Source organism: Lampetra fluviatilis, unplaced genomic scaffold, assembly GCF_964198595.1.
Source record: "Lampetra fluviatilis unplaced genomic scaffold, kcLamFluv1.1 SCAFFOLD_291, whole genome shotgun sequence".
Lineage (NCBI taxonomy): Eukaryota > Metazoa > Chordata > Hyperoartia > Petromyzontiformes > Petromyzontidae > Lampetra > Lampetra fluviatilis.
In genome coordinates this window covers 25004-52500 of record NW_027621531.1, presented here as the reverse complement: position 1 = coordinate 52500, position 27497 = coordinate 25004, and the positions used below count along the sequence as shown (strand labels likewise).

General features: G+C 47.9%; 1 protein-coding gene and 1 long non-coding RNA gene across 2 annotated transcripts in view; both read right to left on the bottom strand.

Annotated features, from left to right (window-relative positions):
- LOC144955373 (bifunctional 3'-5' exonuclease/ATP-dependent helicase WRN-like) overlaps positions 1 to 15528 on the bottom strand; it is a 41900-nt gene extending 26372 nt beyond the window's left edge. Inside the window, exons 1-3 of the mRNA XM_078885612.1 lie at positions 15519 to 15528; positions 5806 to 5906; positions 2974 to 3076 (exon numbers count right to left, since the gene is read on the bottom strand). Coding sequence (XP_078741738.1) covers positions 2974 to 3076; positions 5806 to 5837 — 135 coding nt within the window. The 5' untranslated portion in view covers positions 5838 to 5906; positions 15519 to 15528. The remainder of the gene's footprint in view (positions 1 to 2973; positions 3077 to 5805; positions 5907 to 15518) is intronic.
- A 22-nt stretch (positions 15529 to 15550) lies between these two features.
- LOC144955371 (uncharacterized) lies at positions 15551 to 26504 on the bottom strand. Its single transcript, XR_013641630.1, has 3 exons — positions 26390 to 26504; positions 22783 to 22895; positions 15551 to 15692 (listed from the first exon to the last, which is right to left on the bottom strand). It is a non-coding gene; the product is annotated as an uncharacterized LOC144955371 (long non-coding RNA).
- Between the last annotated feature and the right edge of the window lie 993 nt (positions 26505 to 27497).

Below are 27497 nucleotides of genomic sequence, written 5' to 3'. Positions count from 1 at the left end.
CTAACTAACTCACTCACTCACTCACTGACTGACTGACCAATGGGCGTGTCTCCCACCTGACTGACTGACTAACTCACTGACTGAGTAACTGACTGACTCACTGAGTAACTGAGTGACTGGCTAACTGACTGAGTGAGTGACTGACTAACTGACTCACTCACTGACTAACTGACTGACTGACTAACTAACTGACTCACTCACTGACTAACTGACTGACTAAGTAACTGACTCACTAACTCACTCACTGACTGACTCACTGAGTGACTGACTGACAAACTAACTAACTCACTGACTGACTCACTAACTGACTGACTGACTCACTAACTGACTGACTGACTCACTGACTGACTGACTCACTGACTCACTAACTCACTCACTGACTGACTCACTAACTGACTGACTGACTCACTGACTGACTAACTCACTCACTGACTGACTCACTAACTGACTGACTGACTCACTGACTGACTGACTCACTCACTGACTGACCAATGGGCGTGTCTCCCACCTGACTGACTGACTGACTAACTGACTGACTGACTAACTGACTGACTCACTCACTGACTAACTGACTGACTAAGTAACTGACTCACTAACTCACTCACTGACTGCCTCACTGAGTGACCAATGGGCGTGTCTCCCACCTGACTGACTCACTCACTAACTGACTGACTCACTAACTGACTGACTGACTCACTGACTGACTAACTCACTCACTTACTGACTCACTCACTGACTGACTGACTAACTAACTCACTGACTGACTCACTCACTAACTGACTAACTGAGTGACTGACTCACTGACTGACTAACTCACTCACTGACTGACTCACTCACTGACTGACTCACTGACTGACTAACTCACTCACTGACTGACTCACTCACTGACTGACTAACTGACTCACTGACTGAGTGAGTGAGTGAATGAGTGAGTGACTGACTCACTCACTGACTGACTGACCAATGGGCGTGTCTCCCACCTGACTGACTAACTGACTCACTAACTAACTCACTAACTGACTCACTCACTGACTGACTGACTGACTAACTCACTAACTGACTCACTCACTGACTGACTCACTCACTCACTGACTGACCAATGGGCGTGTCTCCCACCTGACTGACTGACTGACTAACTGACTGACTGACTAACTGACTGACTGACTAACTGACTCACTAACTGACTCACTAACTGACTGACTGACTAACTAACTCACTAACTCACTAACTGACTTACTCACTGACTGACTGACTCACTCACTCACTGACTGACTAAGTGACTGACCAATGGGCGTGTCTCCCACCTGACTGACTGACTAACTGACTGACTCACTCACTCACTGACTGACTAACTGACTGACTAACTGACTCACTCACTGACTGACTGACTAACTGACTCACTAACTGACCAATGGGCGTGTCTCCACCTGTCTGACTCACTGACTCACTAACTAACTCACTGACTGACTGACTCACTGAGTGACCAATGGGGTGTCTCCACCTGTCTGACTAACTCACTAACTAACTCACTCACTCACTCACTGACTGACTAAGTGACTAACTAACTGACTCACTGACTGACCAATGGGCGTGTCTCCACCTGTCTGACTCACTGACTCACTAACTAACTCACTGACTGACTGACTCACTGAGTGACCAATGGGGTGTCTCCACCTGTCTGACTAACTCACTAACTAGTGACTGAGTGAGTGAGTGAGTGACTGACTCACTGACTGACTAACTCACTGACTGACTAAGTGACTAACTAACTGACTCACTGAGTGACTGACTCACTGAGTGACCAATGGGGTGTCTCCACCTGTCTGACTAACTCACTAACTAACTAACTCACTCACTCACTGACTGAGTGAGTGAGTGAGTGACTGACTCACTGACTGACTAACTCACTGACTGACTAAGTGACTAACTAACTGACTCACTGAGTGACTGACTCACTGAGTGACCAATGGGGTGTCTCCACCTGTCTGACTGACTAACTAACTAACTCACTGAGTAACTCACTGAGTGACTCACTCACTAACTGACCAATGGGGAGTCTCCACCTGTCTGACTAACTAACTAACTAACTCACTCACTCACTGACTGAGTGAGTGAGTGACTGACTCACTGACTGACTAACTCACTGACTGACTAAGTGACTAACTAACTGACTCACTGAGTGACTCACTAACTAACTGACCAATGGGGAGTCTCCACCTGTCTGACTGACTAACTAACTAACTCACTGAGTGACTCACTGAGTGACTCACTGAGTGACTCACTGACTCACTAACTGACTGACCAATGGGGTGTCTCCACCTGTCTGAGGGTCTCTGGTGACTTCTCTGCTGTCTCCGTGACTGACTGAGTGAGTGAGTGACTCACTGACTGAGTGAGTGAGTGACTGACTAACTGACTCACTAACTGACTCACTAACTAACTGACTCACTAACTAACTGACTCACTGACTGACTGACCAATGGGGTGTCTCCACCTGTCTGACTCACTAACTAACTGACTCACTAACTGACTCACTAACTAACTGACTCACTAACTAACTGACTGACTAACTGACTCACTGACTGACTAACTCACTCACTAACTAACTGACCAATGGGCGTGTCTCCCACCTGACTGACTGACTGAGTGACTAACTAACTAACTCACTAACTGACTAACTGACTGACTAACTGACTAACTAACTAACTCACTAACTGACTAACTGACTGACTAACTGACTCACTCACTGACTGACTGATTAACTGACTCACTAACTGACCAATGGGCGTGTCTCCACCTGTCTGACTCACTGACTCACTAACTAACTAACTGACTGACTGACTCACTGAGTGACCAATGGGGTGTCTCCACCTGTCTGACTGTCTAACTGACTAACTAACTAACTCACTGAGTGACTCACTGACTGACTCACTGACTGACTCACTGACTGAGTGACCAATGGGGAGTCTCCACCTGTCTGAGCGTCTCCGGTGACGTCTCCGCTGTCTCCGTTGACAACCGAGAAGCCTCGGAGCCTCGCGCCGTTGCCAAGGCGACGGGCTTGGCCGCTCGGTGCCTGGACCAATCACAGCGCAGAGTGAGGAGTGAGTCAGTCGACCAATGGGAGCGCAGGGTGAGGAGTGAGTCAGCCAATGGGAGCGCAGGGTGAGGAGTGAGTCGACCAATGGGAGCGCAGGGTGAGGAGTGAGTCGACCAATGGGAGCGCAGGGTGAGTGAGTGAGTCAGTCGGCCAATGGGAGCGCAGGGTGAGGAGTGAGTCAGTCGACCAATGGGAGCGCAGGGTGAGGAGTGAGTCAGTCGACCAATGGGAGCGCAGGGTGAGGAGTGAGTCAGCCAATGGGAGCGCAGGGTGAGGAGTGAGTCAGCCAATGGGAGCGCAGGGTGAGGAGTGAGTCGACCAATGGGAGCGCAGGGTGAGGAGTGAGTCAGTCGACCAATGGGAGCGCAGGGTGAGGAGTGAGTCAGTCGACCAATGGGAGCGCAGGGTGAGGAGTGAGTCAGCCAATGGGAGCGCAGGGTGAGGAGTGAGTCAGCCAATGGGAGCGCAGGGTGAGGAGTGAGTCAGCCAATGGGAGCGCAGGGTGAGGAGTGAGTCAGCCAATGGGAGCGCAGGGTGAGGAGTGAGTCAGTCGTCCAATGGGAGCGCAGGGTGAGGAGTGAGTCAGCCAATGGGAGCGCAGGGTGAGGAGTGAGTCAGCCAATGGGAGTGCAGGGTGAGGAGTGAGTCAACCAATGGGAGCGCAGGGTGAGGAGTGAGTCAGCCAATGGGAGCGCAAGGTGAGGAGTGAGTCAGCCAATGGGAGTGCAGAGTGAGGAGTGAGTCAGCCAATGGGAGCGCAGAGTGAGGGGTGAGTCAGTCGACCAATGGGAGCGCAGGGTGAGGAGTGAGTCAGTCGTCCAATGGGAGCGCAGGGTGAGGAGTGAGTCAGTCGTCCAATGGGAGCGCAGGGTGAGGAGTGAGTCAGTCGACCAATGGGAGCGCAGGGTGAGGAGTGAGTCAGCCAATGGGAGCGCAGGGTGAGGAGTGAGTCAGTCGTCCAATGGGAGCGCAGGGTGAGGAGTGAGTCAGTCGACCAATGGGAGCGCAGGGTGAGGAGTGAGTCAGCCAATGGGAGCGCAGGGTGAGGAGTGAGTCAGTCAGCCAATGGGAGCGCAGGGTGAGGAGTGAGTCAGCCAATGGGAGCGCAGGGTGAGGAGTGAGTCAGCCAATGGGAGCGCAGGGTGAGGAGTGAGTCAGTCGACCAATGGGAGCGCAGGGTGAGGAGTGAGTCACCCAATAGGAGCGCAGGGTGAGGAGTGAGTCAGCCAATGGGAGCGCAGGGTGAGGAGTGAGTCAGCCAATGGGAGCGCAGGGTGAGGAGTGAGTCAGTCGACCAATGGGAGCGCAGGGTGAGGAGTGAGTCAGTCGTCCAATGGGAGCGCAGGGTGAGGAGTGAGTCAGCCAATGGGAGCGCAGGGTGAGGAGTGAGTCAGTCGACCAATGAAAGCGCAGGGTGAGGAGTGAGTCAGCCAATGGGAGCGCAGGGTGAGGAGTGAGTCAGTCGACCAATGGGAGCGCAGGGTGAGGAGTGAGTCAGTCGACCAATGGGAGCGCAGGGTGAGGAGTGAGTCAGTCGTCCAATGGGAGCGCAGGGTGAGGAGTGAGTCAGTCGTCCAATGGGAGCGCAGGGTGAGGAGTGAGTCAGCCAATGGGAGCGCAGGGTGAGGAGTGAGTCAGTCAGCCAATGGGAGCGCAGGGTGAGGAGTGAGTCAGTCGACCAATGGGAGCGCAGGGTGAGGAGTGAGTCGACCAATGGGAGCGCAGGGTGAGGAGTGAGTCAGCCAATGGGAGCGCAGGGTGAGGAGTGAGTCAGCCAATGGGAGCGCAGGGTGAGGAGTGAGTCGACCAATGGGAGCGCAGGGTGAGGAGTGAGTCAGCCAATGGGAGCGCAGGGTGAGGAGTGAGTCAGCCAATGGGAGCGCAGGGTGAGGAGTGAGTCAACCAATGGGAGCGCAGGGTGAGGAGTGAGTCAGCCAATGGGAGCGCAGGGTGAGGAGTGAGTCAGCCAATGGGAGCGCAGGGTGAGGAGTGAGTCAGCCAATGGGAGCGCAGGGTGAGGAGTGAGTCGACCAATGGGAGCGCAGGGTGAGGAGTGAGTCAGCCAATGGGAGCGCAGGGTGAGGAGTGAGTCAGCCAATGGGAGCGCAGGGTGAGGAGTGAGTCAACCAATGGGAGCGCAGGGTGAGGAGTGAGTCAGTCAGCCAATGGGAGCGCAGGGTGAGGAGTGAGTCAGCCAATGGGAGCGCAGGGTGAGGAGTGAGTCAGCCAATGGGAGCGCAGGGTGAGGAGTGAGTCAGTCGACCAATGGGAGCGCAGGGTGAGGAGTGAGTCAGCCAATGGGAGCGCAGGGTGAGGAGTGAGTCAGTCAGCCAATGGGAGTGCAGGGTGAGGAGTGAGTCAGCCAATGGGAGCGCAGGGTGAGGAGTGAGTCGACCAATGGGAGCGCAGGGTGAGGAGTGAGTCAGTCGACCAATGGGAGCGCAGGGTGAGGAGTGAGTCAGCCAATGGGAGCGCAGGGTGAGGAGTGAGTCAGCCAATGGGAGCGCAGGGTGAGGAGTGAGTCGACCAATGGGAGCGCAGGGTGAGGAGTGAGTCAGCCAATGGGAGCGCAGGGTGAGGAGTCAGTCGGCCAATCAGCAACAAGCACCACAACTCGTTGCCGCGGTTACCGGATGGGTGGGGACAATGGTTACTGTGGCGGTTACCCTGGTTACGGAGGGGGGGGGGGGCGTTGTCACGGTTACCGGATGGGTGCTGTGGAGGCGCCCGTATCCATGGGCAACGTGAGGAGGATCGGCTCGTAGTCACGGCAACCATCCTCCACCGCACGGAGCCAACGCTCACCCTGAGGAGGGGTGAGGAGGGTGAGTGAGTGACTGAGTGACTGACTGAGTGACTGAGTGACTGACTGACTGAGTGACTGAGTGACTGACTGACTGAGTGACTGACTGAGTGAGTGGGTGAGTGAGTGACTGACTGAGTCACTGACTGTGTGACTGAGTGAGTGAGTGACTGACTGAGTGAGTGACTGAGTGAGTGACTGAGTGACTGACTGAGTGAGTGACTGACTGAGTGAGTGACTGAGTGAGTGACTGAGTGAGTGAGTGACTGACTGAGTGACTGACTGAGTGACTGACTGACTGAGTGACTGACTGACTGACTGAGTGGGTGAGTGAGTGAGTGACTGACTGAGTGGGTGGGTGAGTGAGTGACTGACTGAGTGACTGACTGAGTGACTGAGTGACTGACTGACTGAGTGACTGAGTGACTGAGTGACTGACTGACTGAGTGACTGACTGAGTGAGTGGGTGAGTGAGTGACTGACTGAGTCACTGACTGTGTGACTGAGTGAGTGAGTGACTGACTGAGTGAGTGACTGAGTGAGTGACTGAGTGACTGACTGAGTGAGTGACTGACTGAGTGAGTGACTGAGTGAGTGACTGAGTGAGTGACTGACTGAGTGACTGACTGACTGAGTGACTGACTGACTGACTGACTGAGTGGGTGAGTGAGTGAGTGACTGACTGAGTGGGTGGGTGAGTGAGTGAGTGACTGACTGAGTGACTGACTGAGTGACTGAGTGACTGACTGACTGAGTGACTGAGTGACTGACTGACTGAGTGACTGACTGAGTGAGTGGGTGAGTGAGTGAGTGACTGAGTGACTGAGTGAGTGAGTGACTGAGTGACTGAGTGACTGACTGAGTGACTGACTGAGTGAGTGTCTGAGTGAGTGACTGACTGAGTGACTGAGTGAGTGACTGACTGAGTGACTGAGTGACTGACTGACTGAGTAACTGAGTGACTGACTGAGTGACTGACTGACTGAGTGGGTGAGTGAGTGAGTGACTGATTGAGTCACTGACTGTGTGACTGAGTGAGTGACTGACTGAGTGACTGACTGAGTGACTGACTGAGTGACTGAGTGACTGACTGAGTGACTGAGTGAGTGACTGACTGAGTGACTGACTGAGTGACTGACTGAGTGACTGAGTGACTGACTGAGTGAGTGGGTGAGTGACTGACTGATTGAGTCACTGACTGTGTGACTGAGTGAGTGAGTGAGTGACTGACTGAGTGACTGACTGAGTGACTGACTGAGTGACTGAGTGACTGACTGAGTGACGGAGTGAGTGACTGAGTGACTGACTGAGTGACTGACTGAGTGACTGACTGAGTGAGTGACTGACTGAGTGACTGAGTGAGTGACTGACTGACTGACTGAGTGAGTGACTGACTGAGTGAGTGACTGACTGAGTGACTGAGTGACTGACTGACTGAGTGAGTGACTGACTGAGTGAGTGACTGAGTCACTGAGTGACTGACTGAGTGACTGAGTGACTGATTGAGTCACTGACTGTGTGACTGAGTGAGTGAGTGACTGACTGAGTGACTGAGTGACTGACTGAGTGACTGAGTGAGTGACTGAGTGACTGACTGAGTGACTGACTGAGTGACTGACTGAGTGAGTGTCTGAGTGAGTGACTGACTGAGTGACTGACTGAGTGACTGAGTGACTGACTGAGTGACTGAGTGAGTGACTGAGTGACTGACTGAGTGACTGACTGAGTGACTGACTGAGTGAGTGTCTGAGTGAGTGACTGACTGAGTGACTGAGTGAGTCACTGACTGTGTGACTGAGTGACTGACTGAGTGACTGAGTGACTGACTGAGTGACTGACTGAGTGACTGAGTGACTGAGTGACTGACTGACTGAGTGACTGAGTGAGTGACTGACTGAGTGACTGAGTGACTGACTGAGTGACTGACTGAGTGAGTGTCTGAGTGAGTGACTGACTGAGTGACTGAGTGAGTGACTGACTGAGTGACTGAGTGACTGACTGACTGAGTAACTGAGTGACTGACTGAGTGACTGACTGACTGAGTGGGTGAGTGAGTGACTGATTGAGTCACTGACTGTGTGACTGACTGAGTGACTGACTGAGTGACTGACTGAGTGACTGACTGAGTGACTGACTGAGTGACTGACTGAGTGACTGACTGAGTGACTGACTGACTGAGTGACTGACTGAGTGAGTGGGTGAGTGACTGACTGATTGAGTCACTGACTGTGTGACTGAGTGAGTGAGTGAGTGACTGACTGAGTGACTGACTGAGTGACTGACTGAGTGACTGAGTGACTGACTGAGTGACGGAGTGAGTGACTGAGTGACTGACTGAGTGACTGACTGAGTGACTGACTGAGTGAGTGACTGACTGAGTGACTGAGTGAGTGACTGACTGACTGAGTGAGTGACTGACTGAGTGAGTGACTGACTGAGTGACTGAGTGACTGAGTGACTGACTGACTGAGTGAGTGACTGACTGAGTGAGTGACTGAGTCACTGAGTGACTGACTGAGTGACTGAGTGAGTGACTGATTGAGTCACTGACTGTGTGACTGAGTGAGTGAGTGACTGACTGAGTGACTGAGTGACTGACTGAGTGACTGAGTGACTGACTGAGTGACTGAGTGACTGACTGAGTGACTGACTGAGTGAGTGTCTGAGTGAGTGACTGACTGAGTGACTGAGTGAGTGACTGACTGACTGAGTGAGTGACTGACTGACTGAGTGACTGACTGAGTGAGTGACTGACTCACTGAGTGACTGAGTTACTGAGTGACTGAGTGACTGACTGACTGACTGAGTGACTGACTGACTGAGTGAGTGGGTGAGTGAGTGAGTGACTGACTGAGTGACTGAGTGAGTGACTGACTGACTGAGTGAGTGACTGACTGAGTGACTGACTGAGTGACTGACTGAGTGAGTGACTGACTCACTGAGTGACTGACTGAGTGACTGAGTGACTGACTGACTGACTGAGTGACTGACTGACTGAGTGACTGACTGAGTGAGTGGGTGAGTGAGTGAGTGAGTGACTGAGTGACTGAGTGAGTGACTGACTGAGTGACTGAGTGACTGAGTGACTGACTGAGTGACTGAGTGACTGAGTGAGTGACTGACTGAGTGAGTGACTGACTGAGTGACTGACTGAGTGACTGACTGACTGACTGAGTGACTGACTGAGTGAGTGAGTGGGTGAGTGACTGACTGAGTGACTGACTGAGTGACTGACTGAGTGACTGAGTGAGTGACTGAGTGACTGACTGAGTGACTGACTGAGTGAGTGTCTGAGTGAGTGACTGACTGAGTGACTGAGTGAGTGACTGACTGACTGAGTGAGTGACTGACTGAGTGAGTGACTGACTGAGTGACTGAGTGACTGACTGACTGAGTGAGTGACTGACTGAGTGAGTGACTGAGTCACTGAGTGACTGACTGAGTGACTGAGTGAGTGACTGATTGAGTCACTGACTGTGTGACTGAGTGAGTGAGTGACTGAGTGAGTGACTGAGTGAGTGACTGACTGAGTGACTGACTGACTGAGTGACTGACTGACTGACTGACTGAGTGGGTGAGTGAGTGAGTGACTGACTGAGTGGGTGGGTGAGTGAGTGAGTGACTGACTGAGTGACTGACTGAGTGACTGAGTGACTGACTGACTGAGTGACTGAGTGACTGACTGACTGAGTGACTGACTGAGTGAGTGGGTGAGTGAGTGAGTGACTGAGTGACTGAGTGAGTGAGTGACTGAGTGACTGAGTGACTGACTGAGTGACTGACTGAGTGAGTGTCTGAGTGAGTGACTGACTGAGTGACTGAGTGAGTGACTGACTGAGTGACTGAGTGACTGACTGACTGAGTAACTGAGTGACTGACTGAGTGACTGACTGACTGAGTGGGTGAGTGAGTGAGTGACTGATTGAGTCACTGACTGTGTGACTGAGTGAGTGACTGACTGAGTGACTGACTGAGTGACTGACTGAGTGACTGAGTGACTGACTGAGTGACTGAGTGAGTGACTGACTGAGTGACTGACTGAGTGACTGACTGAGTGACTGAGTGACTGACTGAGTGAGTGGGTGAGTGACTGACTGATTGAGTCACTGACTGTGTGACTGAGTGAGTGAGTGAGTGACTGACTGAGTGACTGACTGAGTGACTGACTGAGTGACTGAGTGACTGACTGAGTGACGGAGTGAGTGACTGAGTGACTGACTGAGTGACTGACTGAGTGACTGACTGAGTGAGTGACTGACTGAGTGACTGAGTGAGTGACTGACTGACTGACTGAGTGAGTGACTGACTGAGTGAGTGACTGACTGAGTGACTGAGTGACTGACTGACTGAGTGAGTGACTGACTGAGTGAGTGACTGAGTCACTGAGTGACTGACTGAGTGACTGAGTGACTGATTGAGTCACTGACTGTGTGACTGAGTGAGTGAGTGACTGACTGAGTGACTGAGTGACTGACTGAGTGACTGAGTGAGTGACTGAGTGACTGACTGAGTGACTGACTGAGTGACTGACTGAGTGAGTGTCTGAGTGAGTGACTGACTGAGTGACTGACTGAGTGACTGAGTGACTGACTGAGTGACTGAGTGAGTGACTGAGTGACTGACTGAGTGACTGACTGAGTGACTGACTGAGTGAGTGTCTGAGTGAGTGACTGACTGAGTGACTGAGTGAGTCACTGACTGTGTGACTGAGTGACTGACTGAGTGACTGAGTGACTGACTGAGTGACTGACTGAGTGACTGAGTGACTGAGTGACTGACTGACTGAGTGACTGAGTGAGTGACTGACTGAGTGACTGAGTGACTGACTGAGTGACTGACTGAGTGAGTGTCTGAGTGAGTGACTGACTGAGTGACTGAGTGAGTGACTGACTGAGTGACTGAGTGACTGACTGACTGAGTAACTGAGTGACTGACTGAGTGACTGACTGACTGAGTGGGTGAGTGAGTGACTGATTGAGTCACTGACTGTGTGACTGAGTGAGTGACTGACTGAGTGACTGACTGAGTGACTGACTGAGTGACTGAGTGACTGACTGAGTGACTGACTGAGTGACTGACTGAGTGACTGACTGAGTGACTGACTGACTGAGTGACTGACTGAGTGAGTGGGTGAGTGACTGACTGATTGAGTCACTGACTGTGTGACTGAGTGAGTGAGTGAGTGACTGACTGAGTGACTGACTGAGTGACTGACTGAGTGACTGAGTGACTGACTGAGTGACGGAGTGAGTGACTGAGTGACTGACTGAGTGACTGACTGAGTGACTGACTGAGTGAGTGACTGACTGAGTGACTGAGTGAGTGACTGACTGACTGAGTGAGTGACTGACTGAGTGAGTGACTGACTGAGTGACTGAGTGACTGAGTGACTGACTGACTGAGTGAGTGACTGACTGAGTGAGTGACTGAGTCACTGAGTGACTGACTGAGTGACTGAGTGAGTGACTGATTGAGTCACTGACTGTGTGACTGAGTGAGTGAGTGACTGACTGAGTGACTGAGTGACTGACTGAGTGACTGAGTGAGTGACTGAGTGACTGACTGAGTGACTGAGTGACTGACTGAGTGACTGACTGAGTGAGTGTCTGAGTGAGTGACTGACTGAGTGACTGAGTGAGTGACTGACTGACTGAGTGAGTGACTGACTGACTGAGTGACTGACTGAGTGAGTGACTGACTCACTGAGTGACTGAGTTACTGAGTGACTGAGTGACTGACTGACTGACTGAGTGACTGACTGACTGAGTGAGTGGGTGAGTGAGTGAGTGACTGACTGAGTGACTGAGTGAGTGACTGACTGACTGAGTGAGTGACTGACTGAGTGACTGACTGAGTGACTGACTGAGTGAGTGACTGACTCACTGAGTGACTGACTGACTGAGTGACTGAGTGACTGACTGACTGACTGAGTGACTGACTGACTGAGTGACTGACTGAGTGAGTGGGTGAGTGAGTGAGTGAGTGACTGAGTGACTGAGTGAGTGACTGACTGAGTGACTGAGTGACTGAGTGACTGACTGAGTGACTGAGTGACTGAGTGAGTGACTGACTGAGTGAGTGACTGACTGAGTGACTGACTGAGTGACTGACTGACTGACTGAGTGACTGACTGAGTGAGTAAGTGGGTGAGTGACTGACTGAGTGACTGACTGAGTGACTGACTGAGTGACTGAGTGAGTGACTGAGTGACTGACTGAGTGACTGACTGAGTGAGTGTCTGAGTGAGTGACTGACTGAGTGACTGAGTGAGTGACTGACTGACTGAGTGAGTGACTGACTGAGTGAGTGACTGACTGAGTGACTGAGTGACTGACTGACTGAGTGAGTGACTGACTGAGTGAGTGACTGAGTCACTGAGTGACTGACTGAGTGACTGAGTGAGTGACTGATTGAGTCACTGACTGTGTGACTGAGTGAGTGAGTGACTGACTGAGTGACTGAGTGACTGACTGAGTGACTGAGTGAGTGACTGAGTGACTGACTGAGTGACTGAGTGACTGACTGAGTGACTGACTGAGTGAGTGTCTGAGTGAGTGACTGACTGAGTGACTGACTGAGTGACTGAGTGAGTGACTGACTGAGTGAGTGACTGACTGAGTGACTGACTGAGTGACTGACTGAGTGACTGAGTGACTGACTGAGTGAGTGGGTGAGTGACTGACTGAGTGACTGAGTGACTGACTGAGTGACTGAGTGAGTGACTGAGTGACTGACTGAGTGACTGACTGAGTGAGTGTCTGAGTGAGTGACTGACTGAGTGACTGAGTGAGTGACTGACTGACTGACTGAGTGAGTGACTGACTGAGTGAGTGACTGACTGAGTGACTGAGTGACTGACTGAGTGAGTGACTGACTGAGTGAGTGACTGAGTCACTGAGTGACTGACTGAGTGACTGAGTGAGTGACTGATTGAGTCACTGACTGTGTGACTGAGTGAGTGAGTGACTGACTGAGTGACTGAGTGACTGACTGAGTGACTGAGTGAGTGACTGAGTGACTGACTGAGTGACTGAGTGACTGACTGAGTGACTGACTGAGTGAGTGTCTGAGTGAGTGACTGACTGAGTGACTGAGTGACTGACTGAGTGAGTGAGTGGGTGAGTGAGTGACTGACTGAGTCACTGACTGAGTGAGTGACTGACTGAGTGACTGACTGAATGACTGACTGAGTGACTGAGTGACTGAGTGACTGACTGAATGACTGACTGACTGAGTGACTGACTGAGTGACTGACTGAATGACTGACTGACTGAGTGACTGAGTGACTGAGTAACTGACTGAATGACTGACTGCGTGACTAACTGACTGAATGACTGACTGAGTGACTGACTGAGTGACTGACTGACTGAATGACTGACTGAGTGACTGACTGAGTGACTGACTGACTGACTGAATGACTGACTGAGTGACTAACTGACTGAATGACTGACTGAGTGACTGACTGAGTGACTGACTGACTGAATGACTGACTGAGTGACTGACTGAGTGACTGACTGAATGACTGACTGAGTGACTGACTGACTGAGTGACTGACTGACTGAATGACTGACTGAGTGACTAACTGACTGAATGACTGACTGAGTGACTGACTGAGTGACTGACTGACTGACTGACTGAATGACTGACTGAGTGACTGACTGAGTGACTGACTGAATGACTGACTGAGTGACTGACTGACTGAGTGACTGACTGACTGACTGAATGACTGACTGAGTGACTAACTGACTGAATGACTGACTGAGTGACTGACTGAGTGACTAACTAACTGACTAACCGACTGACTGAGTGACTGACTCACCTTGACAGACACCCTCATCGCCATGATGAACCTCTTGGGGTGAGGTGAGTGACTGACTAACTAACTGACTGACTGGGTGAGTGACTGACTGACTAACTGACTGACTGACTAACTAACTGACTGACTGACTAACTAACTGACTAACTGACTCACTGAGTGACTGACTAACTGACTGAGTGTCTGACTGACTGACTGACTGAGTGACTGACTGACTAACTGACTGACCAACTGACTAACTAACTGACTGACTGACTGAGTGACTGACTGACTGAATGACTGACTGAGTGACTGAGTGACTGACTGACTGAGTGACTGACTGACTAACTGACTGACCAACTGACTAACTAACTGACTGACTGACTGAGTGACTGACTGACTGACTAACTGAGTGACTGACTCACCTTGACAGACACCCTCATCGCCATGATGAACCTCTTGGGGTGAGGTGAATGACTGACTGACTGAGTGACTGACTAACCGACTGACTCACTAACTGAGTGACTGACTAACTGACTAACTAACTGACTGACTGACTAACTAACTGACTGACTGACTGACTAACTGACTGACTAACTAACTAACTGACTGACTGACTGACTGAGTGACTGACTCACCTTGACAGACACCCTCATCGCCATGATGAACCTCTTGGGGTGAGGTGAGTGACTGAGTGACTGACTGAGTGACTGACTGAGTGACTGACTAACTACCTGAGTGACTGAGTGATTGAGTGAGTGAGTAACTGACTGACTGAGTGACTGACTAACTGACTCACTGAGTGACTTACTGACTAACCGACTGACTGACTCACCTTGACAGACACCCTCATCGCCATGATGAACCTCTTGGGGTGAGGTGAGTGAGTGACTAACTGACTGACTGACTGGGTGAGTGACTGAGTGACTGACTGAGTAACTGACTAACTGACTGAATGACTGACTGACTGACTAACTAACTGACTAACTGACTGACTAACTGACTAACTGACTAACTGACTGAGTGACTCACCTTGACAGACACCCTCATCGCCATGATGAACCTCTTGGGGTGAGGTGAGTGACTGAGTGACTGACTGAGTGACTGACTGAGTGACTGACTAACTAACTGAGTGACTGAGTGATTGAGTGAGTGAGTAACTGACTGACTGAGTGACTGACTAACTGACTCACTGAGTGACTTACTGACTAACCGACTGACTGACTCACCTTGACAGACACCCTCATCGCCATGATGAACCTCTTGGGGTGAGGTGAGTGAGTGACTAACTGACTGACTGACTGGGTGAGTGACTGAGTGACTGACTGAGTAACTGACTAACTGACTGAATGACTGACTGACTGACTAACTAACTGACTAACTGACTGACTAACTGACTAACTGACTAACTGACTGAGTGACTCACCTTGACAGACACCCTCATCGCCATGATGAACCTCTTGGGGTGAGGTGAGTGACTGAGTGACTGACTGAGTGACTGACTGAGTGACTGACTAACTAACTGAGTGACTGAGTGATTGAGTGAGTGAGTAACTGACTGACTGAGTGACTGACTAACTGACTCACTGAGTGACTTACTGACTAACCGACTGACTGACTCACCTTGACAGACACCCTCATCGCCATGATGAACCTCTTGGGGTGAGGTGAGTGAGTGACTAACTGACTGACTGACTGGGTGAGTGACTGAGTGACTGACTGAGTAACTGACTAACTGACTGAATGACTGACTGACTGACTAACTAACTGACTAACTGACTGACTAACTGACTAACTGACTAACTGACTGAGTGACTCACCTTGACAGACACCCGCATCGCCATGATGAACCTCTTGGGGTGAGGTGAATGTTCCTCCAGGTACCCCATCTGGAGGAGGCGTCGCCCTAGCAACAGCCACCACTCGTTGCCACGGTGACGGCCACACCCCCTCAGCGGTGACGACGCCAAAGCAACGGGCGCCCTGCGCACTCGCTGATAGGTCGGTTCCAGTCACGTGACCAGTCATGTGACTGGGCGTTTCCGCTCTATTAACTAATTGTAGATTTGAAGGTTTCGTGAATTCGAGGATTGGAACTCTTTGGTTTCTTTGCTGGAAAGTGACTGAGGTGAAAATAAATTAGGTGAAATGAATGTGTTATATTTTTAGTATTTTATTATTTTCCTTCTACGCGGCTTTAGCGAAAGAACCAAGAATGTGAATGAAATCAACGAAGTTAATTCACGACACTATGAGACGTCTCCTTTAGCAGTGGCAAAAAATAGTGGTAGGTTTTTACCCTTTCGACTGGTACAAAAAACTGACACCTTTATACAAGGCATCATGTTTGCAATAAGCACAACACAAGCAGTCAAAATGCAAACAAAACACACAACTCTGATGATGATAATGATATGCACTGTCCTTGAAGTTGATTGGTCCACACCAGAGACAGCTTTCCTTAGAGCCTAGTCTCACATGGTCCTTGAAGTTGATTGGTCCACACACGAGACAGCTTTCCTTAGAGCCTAGTCTCACATGGTCCTTGAGGTTGATTGGTCCACACCCGAGACAGCTTTCCTTAGAGCCTAGTCTCACATGGTCCTTGAAGTTGATTGGTCCACACTCGAGACAGCTTTCCTTAGAGCCTAGTCTCACATGGTCCTTGAAGTTGATTGGTCCACACCAGAGACAGCTTTCCTTAGAGCCTAGTCTCACTTGGTCCTTGAAGTTGATTGGTCCACACTCGAGACAGCTTTCCTTAGAGCCCAGTCTCACTTGGTCCTTGAAGTTGATTGGTCCACACCAGAGACAGCTTTCCTTAGAGCCTAGTCTCACATGGTCCTTGAAGTTGATTGGTCCACACCAGAGACAGCTTTCCTTAGAGCCTAGTCTCACATGGTCCTTGAAGTTGATTGGTCCACACTCGAGACAGCTTTCCTTAGAGCCTAGTCTCACATGGTCCTTGAAGTTGATTGGTCCACACCAGAGACAGCTTTCCTTAGAGCCTAGTCTCACTTGGTCCTTGAAGTTGATTGGTCCACACTCGAGACAGCTTTCCTTAGAGCCCAGTCTCACTTGGTCCTTGAAGTTGATTGGTCCACACCAGAGACAGCTTTCCTTAGAGCCTAGTCTCACATGGTCCTTGAAGTTGATTGGTCCACACCCGAGACAGCTTTCCTTAGAGCCTAGTCTCACATGGTCCTTGAAGCTGATTGGTCCACACCCGAGACAGCTTTCCTTAGAGCCTAGTCTCACATGGTCCTTGAAGTTGATTGGTCCACACCCGAGACAGCTTTCCTTAGAGCCTAGTCTCACATGGTCCTTGAAGTTGAATGGTCCACACCCGAGACAGCTTTCCTTAGAGCCTAGTCTCACATGGTCCTTGAAGTTGATTGGTCCACACCAGAGACAGCTTTCCTTACAGCCTAGTCTCACATGGTCCTTGAAGCTGATTGGTCCACACACGAGACAGCTTTCCTTAGAGCCTAGTCTCACATGGTCCTTGAAGTTGATTGGTCCACACCCGAGACAGCTTTCCTTAGAGCCTAGTCTCACATGGTCCTCGAAGTTGATTGGTCCACACCCGAGACAGCTTTCCTTAGAGCCTAGTCTCACTTGGTCCTTGAAGTTGATTGGTCCACACCCGAGACAGCTTTCCTTAGAGCCTAGTCTCACATGGTCCTTGAAGTTGATTGGTCCACACCCGAGACAGCTTTCCTTAGAGCCTAGTCTCACATGGTCCTTGAAGTTGATTGGTCCACACCCGAGACAGCTTTCCTTAGAGCCTAGTCTCACATGGTCCTTGAAGTTGATTGGTCCACACCCGAGACAGCTTTCCTTAGAGCCTAGTCTCACATGGTCCTTGAAGTTGATTGGTCCACACCCGAGACAGCTTTCCTTAGAGCCTAGTCTCACATGGTCCTTGAAGTTGATTGGTCCACACTCGAGACAGCTTTCCTTAGAGCCTAGTCTCACATGGTCCTTGAAGTTGATTGGTCCACACCCGAGACAGCTTTCCTTAGAGCCTAGTCTCACATGGTCCTTGAAGTTGATTGGTCCACACCCGAGACAGCTTTCCTTAGAGCCTAGTCTCACATGGTCCTTGAGGTTGATTGGTCCACACCCGAGACAGCTTTCCTTAGAGCCTAGTCTCACATGGTCCTTGAAGTTGATTGGCCCACACCCGAGACAGCTTTCCTTAGAGCCTAGTCTCACATGGTCCTTGAAGTTGATTGGCCCACACCAGAGACAGCTTTCCTTAGAGCCTAGTCTCACATGGTCCTTGAAGTTGATTGGTCCACACCCGAGACAGCTTTCCTTAGAGCCTAGTCTCACATGGTCCTTGAAGTTGATTGGTCCAACCCGAGACAGCTTTTCTTAGAGCCTAGTCTCACTTGGTCCTTGAAGTTCATTGGTCCACACCAGAGACAGCTTTTCTTAGAGCCTAGTCTCACTTGGTCCTTGAAGTTGATTGGTCCACACCAGAGACAGCTTTCCTTAGAGCCTAGTCTCAAATGGTCCTTGAAGTTGATTGGTCCACACCAGAGACAGCTTTCCTTAGAGCCTAGTCTCACATGGTCCTTGAAGTTGATTGGTCCACACTCGAGACAGCTTTCCTTAGAGCCTAGTCTCACATGGTCCTTGAAGTTGATTGGTCCACACTCGAGACAGCTTTCCTTAGAGCCTAGTCTCACATGGTCCTTGAAGTTGATTGGTCCACACCCGAGACAGCTTTTCTTAGAGCCTAGTCTCACATGGTCCTTGAAGTTGATTGGTCCACACCCGAGACAGCTTTCCTTAGAGCCTAGTCTCACATGGTCCTTGAAGTTGATTGGTCCACACCCGAGACAGCTTTCCTCAGAGCCTAGTCTCACATGGTCCTTGAAGTTGATTGGTCCACACTCGAGACAGCTTTCCTTAGAGCCCAGTCTCACTTGGTCCTTGAAGTTGATTGGTCCACACCCGAGACAGCTTTCCTTAGAGCCTAGTCTCACATGGTCCTTGAAGTTGATTGGTCCACACTCGAGACAGCTTTCATTAGAGCCTAGTCTCACATGGTCCTTGAAGTTGATTGGTCCACACCCGAGACAGCTTTCCTTAGAGCCTAGTCTCACATGGTCCTTGAAGTTGATTGGTCCACACCCGAGACAGCTTTCCTTAGAGCCTAGTCTCACATGGTCCTTGAAGTTGATTGGTCCACACCAGAGACAGCTTTCCTTAGAGCCTAGTCTCACTGGGTGTTGGACCAGATGACGCCAAAAGGCGCACAACTCAAAGACAATTCACCATCAGAGTATGAGAGCTCGGGGTGACGCATTTACACCATTGGAACCTCAGTTGCCAGTAGCAAAATATGATAATTGGTTTTTACCCTACAACTACTACAACTACTACGACTACTACGACTACTGCGACTACTACGACTAATACGACTAATACGACTACCACGACTACCACGACTACCACAACTACTATAACTACTATAACTACTATAACTACTATAACCACTATAACTACTATAACTACTATAACTACTATAACCACTATAACCACTATAACCACTATAACTACTATAACTACTATAACTACTATAACCACTATAACTACTATAACTACTATAACCACTATAACCACTATAACCACTATAACTACTATAACTACTATAACCACTATAACCACTATAACCACTATAACTACTATAACCACTATAACTACTATAACTACTATAACTACTATAACCACTATAACCACTATAACCACTATAACCACTATAACTACTATAAGCACTATAACCACTATAACCACTATAACCACTATAACTACTATAACTACTATAACTACTATAACCACTATAACTACTATAACCACTATAACTACTATAACCACTATAACCACTATAACCACTATAACTACTATAACCACTATAACCACTATAACTACTATAACTACTATAACTACTATAACCACTATAACTACTATAACCACTATAACTACTATAACCACTATAACCACTATAACTACTATAACTACTATAACCACTATAACCACTATAACCACTATAACCACTATAACCACTATAACCACTATAACCACTATAACTACTATAACTACTATAACCACTATAACCACTATAACCACTATAACCACTATAACTACTATAACTACTATAACTACTATAACTACTATAACTACTATAACTACTATAACCACTATAACTACTATAACTACTATAACTACTATAACCACTATAACTACTATAACCACTATAACTACTATAACTACTATAACCACTATAACTACTATAACTACTATAACCACTATAACTACTATAACTACTATAACTACTATAACTACTATAACCACTATAACTACTATAACCACTATAACTACTATAACCACTATAACTACTATAACTACTATAACCACTATAACCACTATAACTACTATAACTACTATAACCACTATAACTACTATAACTACTATAACTACTATAACTACTATAATTACTATAACCACTATAACCACTATAACCACTATAACCACTATAACTACTATAACTACTATAACTACTATAACTACTATAACCACTATAACCACTATAACCACTATAACCACTATAACTACTATAACTACTATAACTACTATAACCACTATAACTACTATAACCACTATAACTACTATAACTACTATAACTACTATAACTAGTATAACTAGTATAACTACTATAACTACTATAACTACTATAACTAGTATAACTACTATAACTACTATAACTACTATAACTACTATAACTACTATAACCACTATAACTACTATAACTACTATAACCACTATAACCACTATAACCACTATAACCACTATAACTACTATAACCACTATAACTACTATAACCACTATAACCACTATAACTACTATAACTACTATAACCACTATAACTACTATAACCAATATAACCACTATAACCACTATAACTACTATAACCACTATAACTACTATAACTACTATAACCAATATAACCACTATAACTACTATAACTACTATAACCACTATAACCACTATAACCACTATAACTACAATAACTACTATAACTACTATAACTACTATAACCACTATAACTACTATAACTACTATAACCACTATAACCACTATAACCACTATAACTACTATAACCACTATAACCACTATAACTACTATAACTACTATAACCACTATAACTACTATAACTACTATAACCACTATAACCACTATAACCACTATAACCACTATAACCACTATAACCACTATAACTACTATAACCACTATAACCACTATAACTACTATAACTACTATAACCACTATAACCACTATAACCACTATAACCACTATAACTACTATAACCACTATAACCACTATAACCACTATAACCACTATAACCACTATAACCACTATAACCACTATAACTACTATAACTACTATAACCACTATAACCACTATAACTACTATAACCACTATAACCACTATAACCACTATAACCACTATAACTACTATAACTACTATAACCACTATAACTACTATAACTACTATAACTACTATAACCACTATAACTACTATAACCACTATAACCACTATAACCACTATAACCACTATAACTACTATAACCACTATAACCACTATAACCACTATAACCACTATAACCACTATAACCACTATAACTACTATAACCACTATAACCACTATAACCACTATAACTACTATAACCACTATAACCACTATAACCACTATAACTACTATAACCACTATAACTACTATAACTAGTATAACTAGTATAACTAGTTAGTAGTTAGACTCACAGATCCGCGTAGTATCCGCGCCGTCGCCCTGAGCCCCCACTACTACCACTATAACCACTATAACTACTATAACTACTATAACTAACTAGTTATACTACTATAACTAACTAGTATAACTAGTAAAACTAGTTAGTAGTTAGTGTAACTACTCACAGATCCGCGTAGTATCCGCGTCGTCGCCCTGAGGCCCCACTACTACCACTATAACTACTATAACTAACTAGTTATACTACTATAACTACTATAACTAACTAGTTATACTACTATAACTACTATATCTAACTAGTTATACTACTATAACTACTATAACTAGTATAACTACTATAACTAACTAGTTATACTACTATAACCACTATAACTAGTATAACTAGTATAACTAGTTAGTAGTTAGACTCACAGATCCGCGTAGTATCCGCGCCGTCGCCCTGAGCCCCCACTACTACCACTATAACTACTATAACTAACTAGTTACACTACTATAACTAACTAGTTATACTACTATAACTACTATAACTACTATAACTAGTTAGTAGTTAGACTCACAGATCCGCGTAGTATCCGCGCCGTCGCCCTGAGGCCCCACTACTACTACTATAACTACTATAACTACTATAACTAACTAGTTATACTACTATAACTACTATAACTAACTACTATAACTAGTTAGACTCACAGATCCGCGTAGTATCCGCGCCGTCGCCCTGAGCCCCCACTACTACCACTATAACCACTATAACTACTATAACTAACTAGTTATACTACTATAACTACTATAACTAACTAGTTATACTACTATAACTACTATAACTACTATAACCACTATAACCACTATAACCACTATAACCACTATAACTACTATAACTACTATAACTACTATAACTAACTAGTTATACTACTATAACTACTATAACTAACTAGTATAACTACTATAACCACTATAACTACTATAACTAGTTAGACTCACAGATCCGCGTAGTATCCGCGCCGTCGCCCTGAGGCCCCACTACTACCACTATAACTACTATAACTACTATAACTAACTAGTTATACTACTATAACTACTATAACTACTATAACTAGTTAGTAGTTAGACTCACAGATCCGCGTAGTATCCGCGCCGTCGCCCTGAGCCCCCACTACTACCACTATAACTACTATAACTAACTAGTTATACTACTATAACTACTATAACTACTATAACTAACTACTATAACTAGTATAACTAGTATAACTAGTTAGTAGTTAGACTCACAGATCCGCGTAGTATCCGCGCCGTCGCCCTGAGCCCCCACTTGCCCCCCAGGGCGATGACCACGAGGAGAAGGAGGCGAGCGTCTCTAGAGCAGTCGCGGCGTGGACCAGCGACTAAACAACAACAACATCAACAACATCATCAACAACAACAACAACATCATCAACAACAACGACATCATCAACATCATCAACAACATCAACATCAACAACATCATCAACAACATCAACAACAACAACATCAACAACAACGACATCATCAACATCATCAACAACATCAACAACATCAACAACATCAACAACAACATCATCAACAACTACCACCACTACCACCACTACTACTACGACCACCACCACCACCACTCACCCACCCACCCACTCACCCACCCACTCACCCACCCACTCACCCACTCACCCACTCACTCACCCACCCACCCACTCACCGACCTACTCACCCCCTCACCCACCCACCCACCCCCTCGCTCTGAAGGAAGTTGTCGATCGAACGTATTGAGATGGAAACGTCGCGAGTTTTTATTTCGTTTACTTTGAAACCTCAACCGGGTACCAGATACCCTACCAGATACCCTACCAGATACCCTACCAGATACCCGTACCCTACCCGATACCCGGCTACCCGTACCCGGCCGGGTACGGGTACCCGTTTGCGACCCTGGTGCGGCCGGGTACGGGTACGGGTAGGCCGTGAGTCACTGGGTGAGTCACCGTGTGTCACTCATTTCCCAACGTCTTGTCTCTTCTCACAATTCAAGTTCCTAGAATCAACCCACCCGCGCCTGCAACGTGGCTTCATCCCAGAGGTCGCAATCGGGTACCCGATACCCGTACCATATACCCGGCCGGGTACGGGTAGGGTACGGGTAGGGTACGTGTACTGGTACGGGTAGGGTTCGGGTAGGGTTCGGGTAGGGTACGGGTAGGGTACGGGTAGGGTACGGGTAGGGTACGGGTAGGGTACGGGTAGGGTACGGGTAGGGTACTGTCCGTGTAGGGTAGGGTACGGGTAGGGTACGGGTAGGGTACGGGTAGGGTACTGTCCGTGTAGGGTAGGGTACGGGTAGGGTACGGGTAGGGTACGGGTAGGGTACGGGTAGGGTACGGGTAGGGTAGGGTACGGGTAGGGTACGGGTAGGGTACGGGTAGGGTAGGGTAGGGTACGGGTAGGGTACGGGTAGGGTACGGGTAGATAGGCCTTGGCAAGGTAAGGATAAAGGTCAAAGGTAAAACGGAACGAGCCTACCTTTTACCCTCACCCCATACAAATTACCCGTTTACAGGGTAATTACTGGGGTACTACTACACATCAACAAGGTTTACCACGGTAAATGCTACAAGGTAGAGCGCTTTATACTGGTAGGAACGAAGTGAACCAGCCTACAATAGATTATATCGTCCGTCCGTCCGTCCGTGTATCAACATCGCCCCCGACTGCAAACACTTGGCAGGACCCTACAAAAACCTTTAGACTCAGTGAGGCTTTCCTGGCTAAACAAGTGTAACATTCCCTTATAATTCCCATGAGATAGTTTTTAATTAAAACATTCAAATTCAAAATTAACTCACGGCGGCCTAAAGCCTACAGCTAGGCCTAAAGCCTAGAACTAGGCCTCAAACTCTCCCTTCGTATCGTACCCCCGCGTGTGTGAAAGGGAGTTAATGTTTAACAATGTTACATTCCCTGATGCTTTTAAATAGAAACATTTACATTTAAAGCTTTTACATTCATAATTAAAACATTTTAATTACAAATTAACTCACAGCGGCCTAAAGCCTACAGCTAGGCCTAAAGCCTAGAACTAGGCCTCAAACTCTCCCTTCGTATCGTCCGATTAGGTGTAGCAACATCGCCCCCTACACTGCAAACACTTGGCAGGACCCTACAAAAACCTTTAGACTCAGTGAGGCTTTCCTGGCTAAACAAGTGTAACATTCCCTTATAATTCCCTGCGATAGTTTTTAATTAAAACATTTAAATTAAAAATTAACTCACAGCGGCCTAAAGCCATTTGATCGTTCCTACCAGCCCACCCCGCAGGGACCCGTTTCTCGCTGTGGTCGGGCAGGAAATGGTGAAACTTCCTGGGATGTACAAATAAGTTGCTGTGGTCGTGGAGATTTGACATGATCCGTCATCGCGTGAGCATCTTGCGGGACTTGAGGTCGGGAGGAAAAAATTAACCCGTAAAAACAAAGTTTTTCACTCTAAATCCTTTATATGCGTGGCGGCTAGAGTCCTCTCGTCCTCTGGCTTGAGATGGCTGCCACCTATGGGTCAGATGATTGCCTGCCACCATTAAGCGATTGGTAATTACATATTATTTATTTTTGTCCTAAAAAGTGTAAAATTTTGGGGAAAAATTTTCACGAACATTCATTGTCACGCACAACGAGTCTGTGTGCGAAATGTCAGCTCGATTGGATCACGGGAAGTGGGTTAAAAAAACGACCGAAAGATTTGCACGGTCCATTGCAAGCAAGCAAGCGAACTTAATATAAAGGATTTTTAAAAAAATTAACCCGTAAAAACAAAGTTGTTCACTCTACATCCTTTATATGCGTGGCATCGGTTTTATTTTATTATTCATTTCTGTTTTTACCACCACCACTACCACTACCACCACCACCACCACCACCACTACCACCACCACCACTACCACCACCACCACCACTACCACCACCACCACCACTACCACCACCACCACCACCACTACCACCACCACCACTACCACCACCACCACTACCACCACCACCACCACTACCACCACCACCACTACCACCACTACCACCACTACCACCACCACTACCACCACCACCACTACCACCACTACCACCACCACTACCACCACCACAAACACCACCACTACTACCACCACTACCGGTTGCCACGTTGATAATAATCATTCCGGTTGCTGTGGTGATAATGATTCTGGTTGCCATGGTGATGATGATTCTGGTTGCCATGGTGATGATGGTTCTGGTTGCCATGGTGGTGATGATTCTGGTTGCCATGGTGATGTTGATTCTGGTTGCCATGGTGATGATGATTCTGGTTGCCATGGTGATGATGGTTCTGGTTGCCATGGTGGTGATGATTCTGGTTGCCATGGTGATACTGATTCTGGTTGCCATGGTGATGATTATTCTGGTTGCCATGGTGATGATGATTCTGGTTGCCATGGTGATGTTGATTCTGGTTGCCATGGTGATGATGATTCTGGTTGCCATGGTGGTGATGATTCTGGTTGCCATGGTGATGATGATTCTGGTTGCCATGGTGATGATTCTGGTTGCCATGGTGATGATGATTCTGGTTGCCATGGTGATGATGATTCTGATTGCATGGTGATGATGATTCCGGTTGCCATGGTGAAGATGATTTCGGTTGCCATGGAGATGTTGATTCTGGCTGCCATGGTGGTTATGGCGGTGATGACGATGATGATAATTCCGGTCGCCGTGGTGATGATGATGCCAATCCGCGTTGCCACGGTGATGATGATGACAATCCCCGTCGCCATGGTGATGATTATGATGATGACAATCTCGGTCGCCATGGTGATGGTGATGATCGCGGTCGCCATGGTTACCGTTGGCGGCCGTGGGACTCTTCCCAGGATGCTTTGGGTCGCAGTTGTCACAACAATTCCCGATTGCCACAGAGACAGAGACACGGGGACAGAACTCCTCGTAGTGAGACAGCAGCAGCCTGGAGACACACGCAGAGAGACACACAGTGAGACACAGAGACACAGTGACACACACAGAGACACAGAGACACACAGAGACACAGAGAGACACACAGAGACACACAGTGAGAGACAGAGACACACAGTGAGACACAGAGACACACACAGAGACACAGAGAGACACACAGTGAGACACAGAGACACACAGTGAGACACAGTGAGACACAGTGAGACACACACAGAGACACACAGTGAGACACACACAGAGACACACACAGAGACACACAGAGACACACAGTGAGACACACAGAGACACACACAGAGACACACACAGAGACACAGAGACACACACAGAGACACAGAGACACACAGAGACACACAGAGACACACAGTGAGACACACACAGAGACACACAGTGAGACACACACAGAGACACACACAGAGACACACACAGTGAGACACAGAGACACACACAGAGACACACACAGAGACACAGAGACACACAGAGACACACAGTGAGACACAGAGACACACAGTGAGACACAGTGAGACACACAGAGACACAGTGAGACACACACAGTGAGACACACACAGTGAGACACACACAGAGACACACACAGAGAGACACACAGAGACACAGAGAGACACAGAGAGACACACACAGAGAGACACACAGAGACACAGAGAGACACAGAGAGACACAGAGAGACACAGAGAGACACAGAGAGACACACAGAGAGACAGAGAGACACAGAGAGACACACAGAGACACACAGAGAGACACACAGAGACACAGTGAGACAAACACAGAGACACACAGTGAGACACACACAGAGACACACACAGAGACACACAGTGAGACACAGTGAGACACATACAGAGACACACACAGTGAGACACAGTGAGACACACACAGAGACACACACAGAGACACACACAGAGACACACACAGTGAGACACACACAGTGAGACACAGAGAGACACACAGAGACACACAGAGACACACACA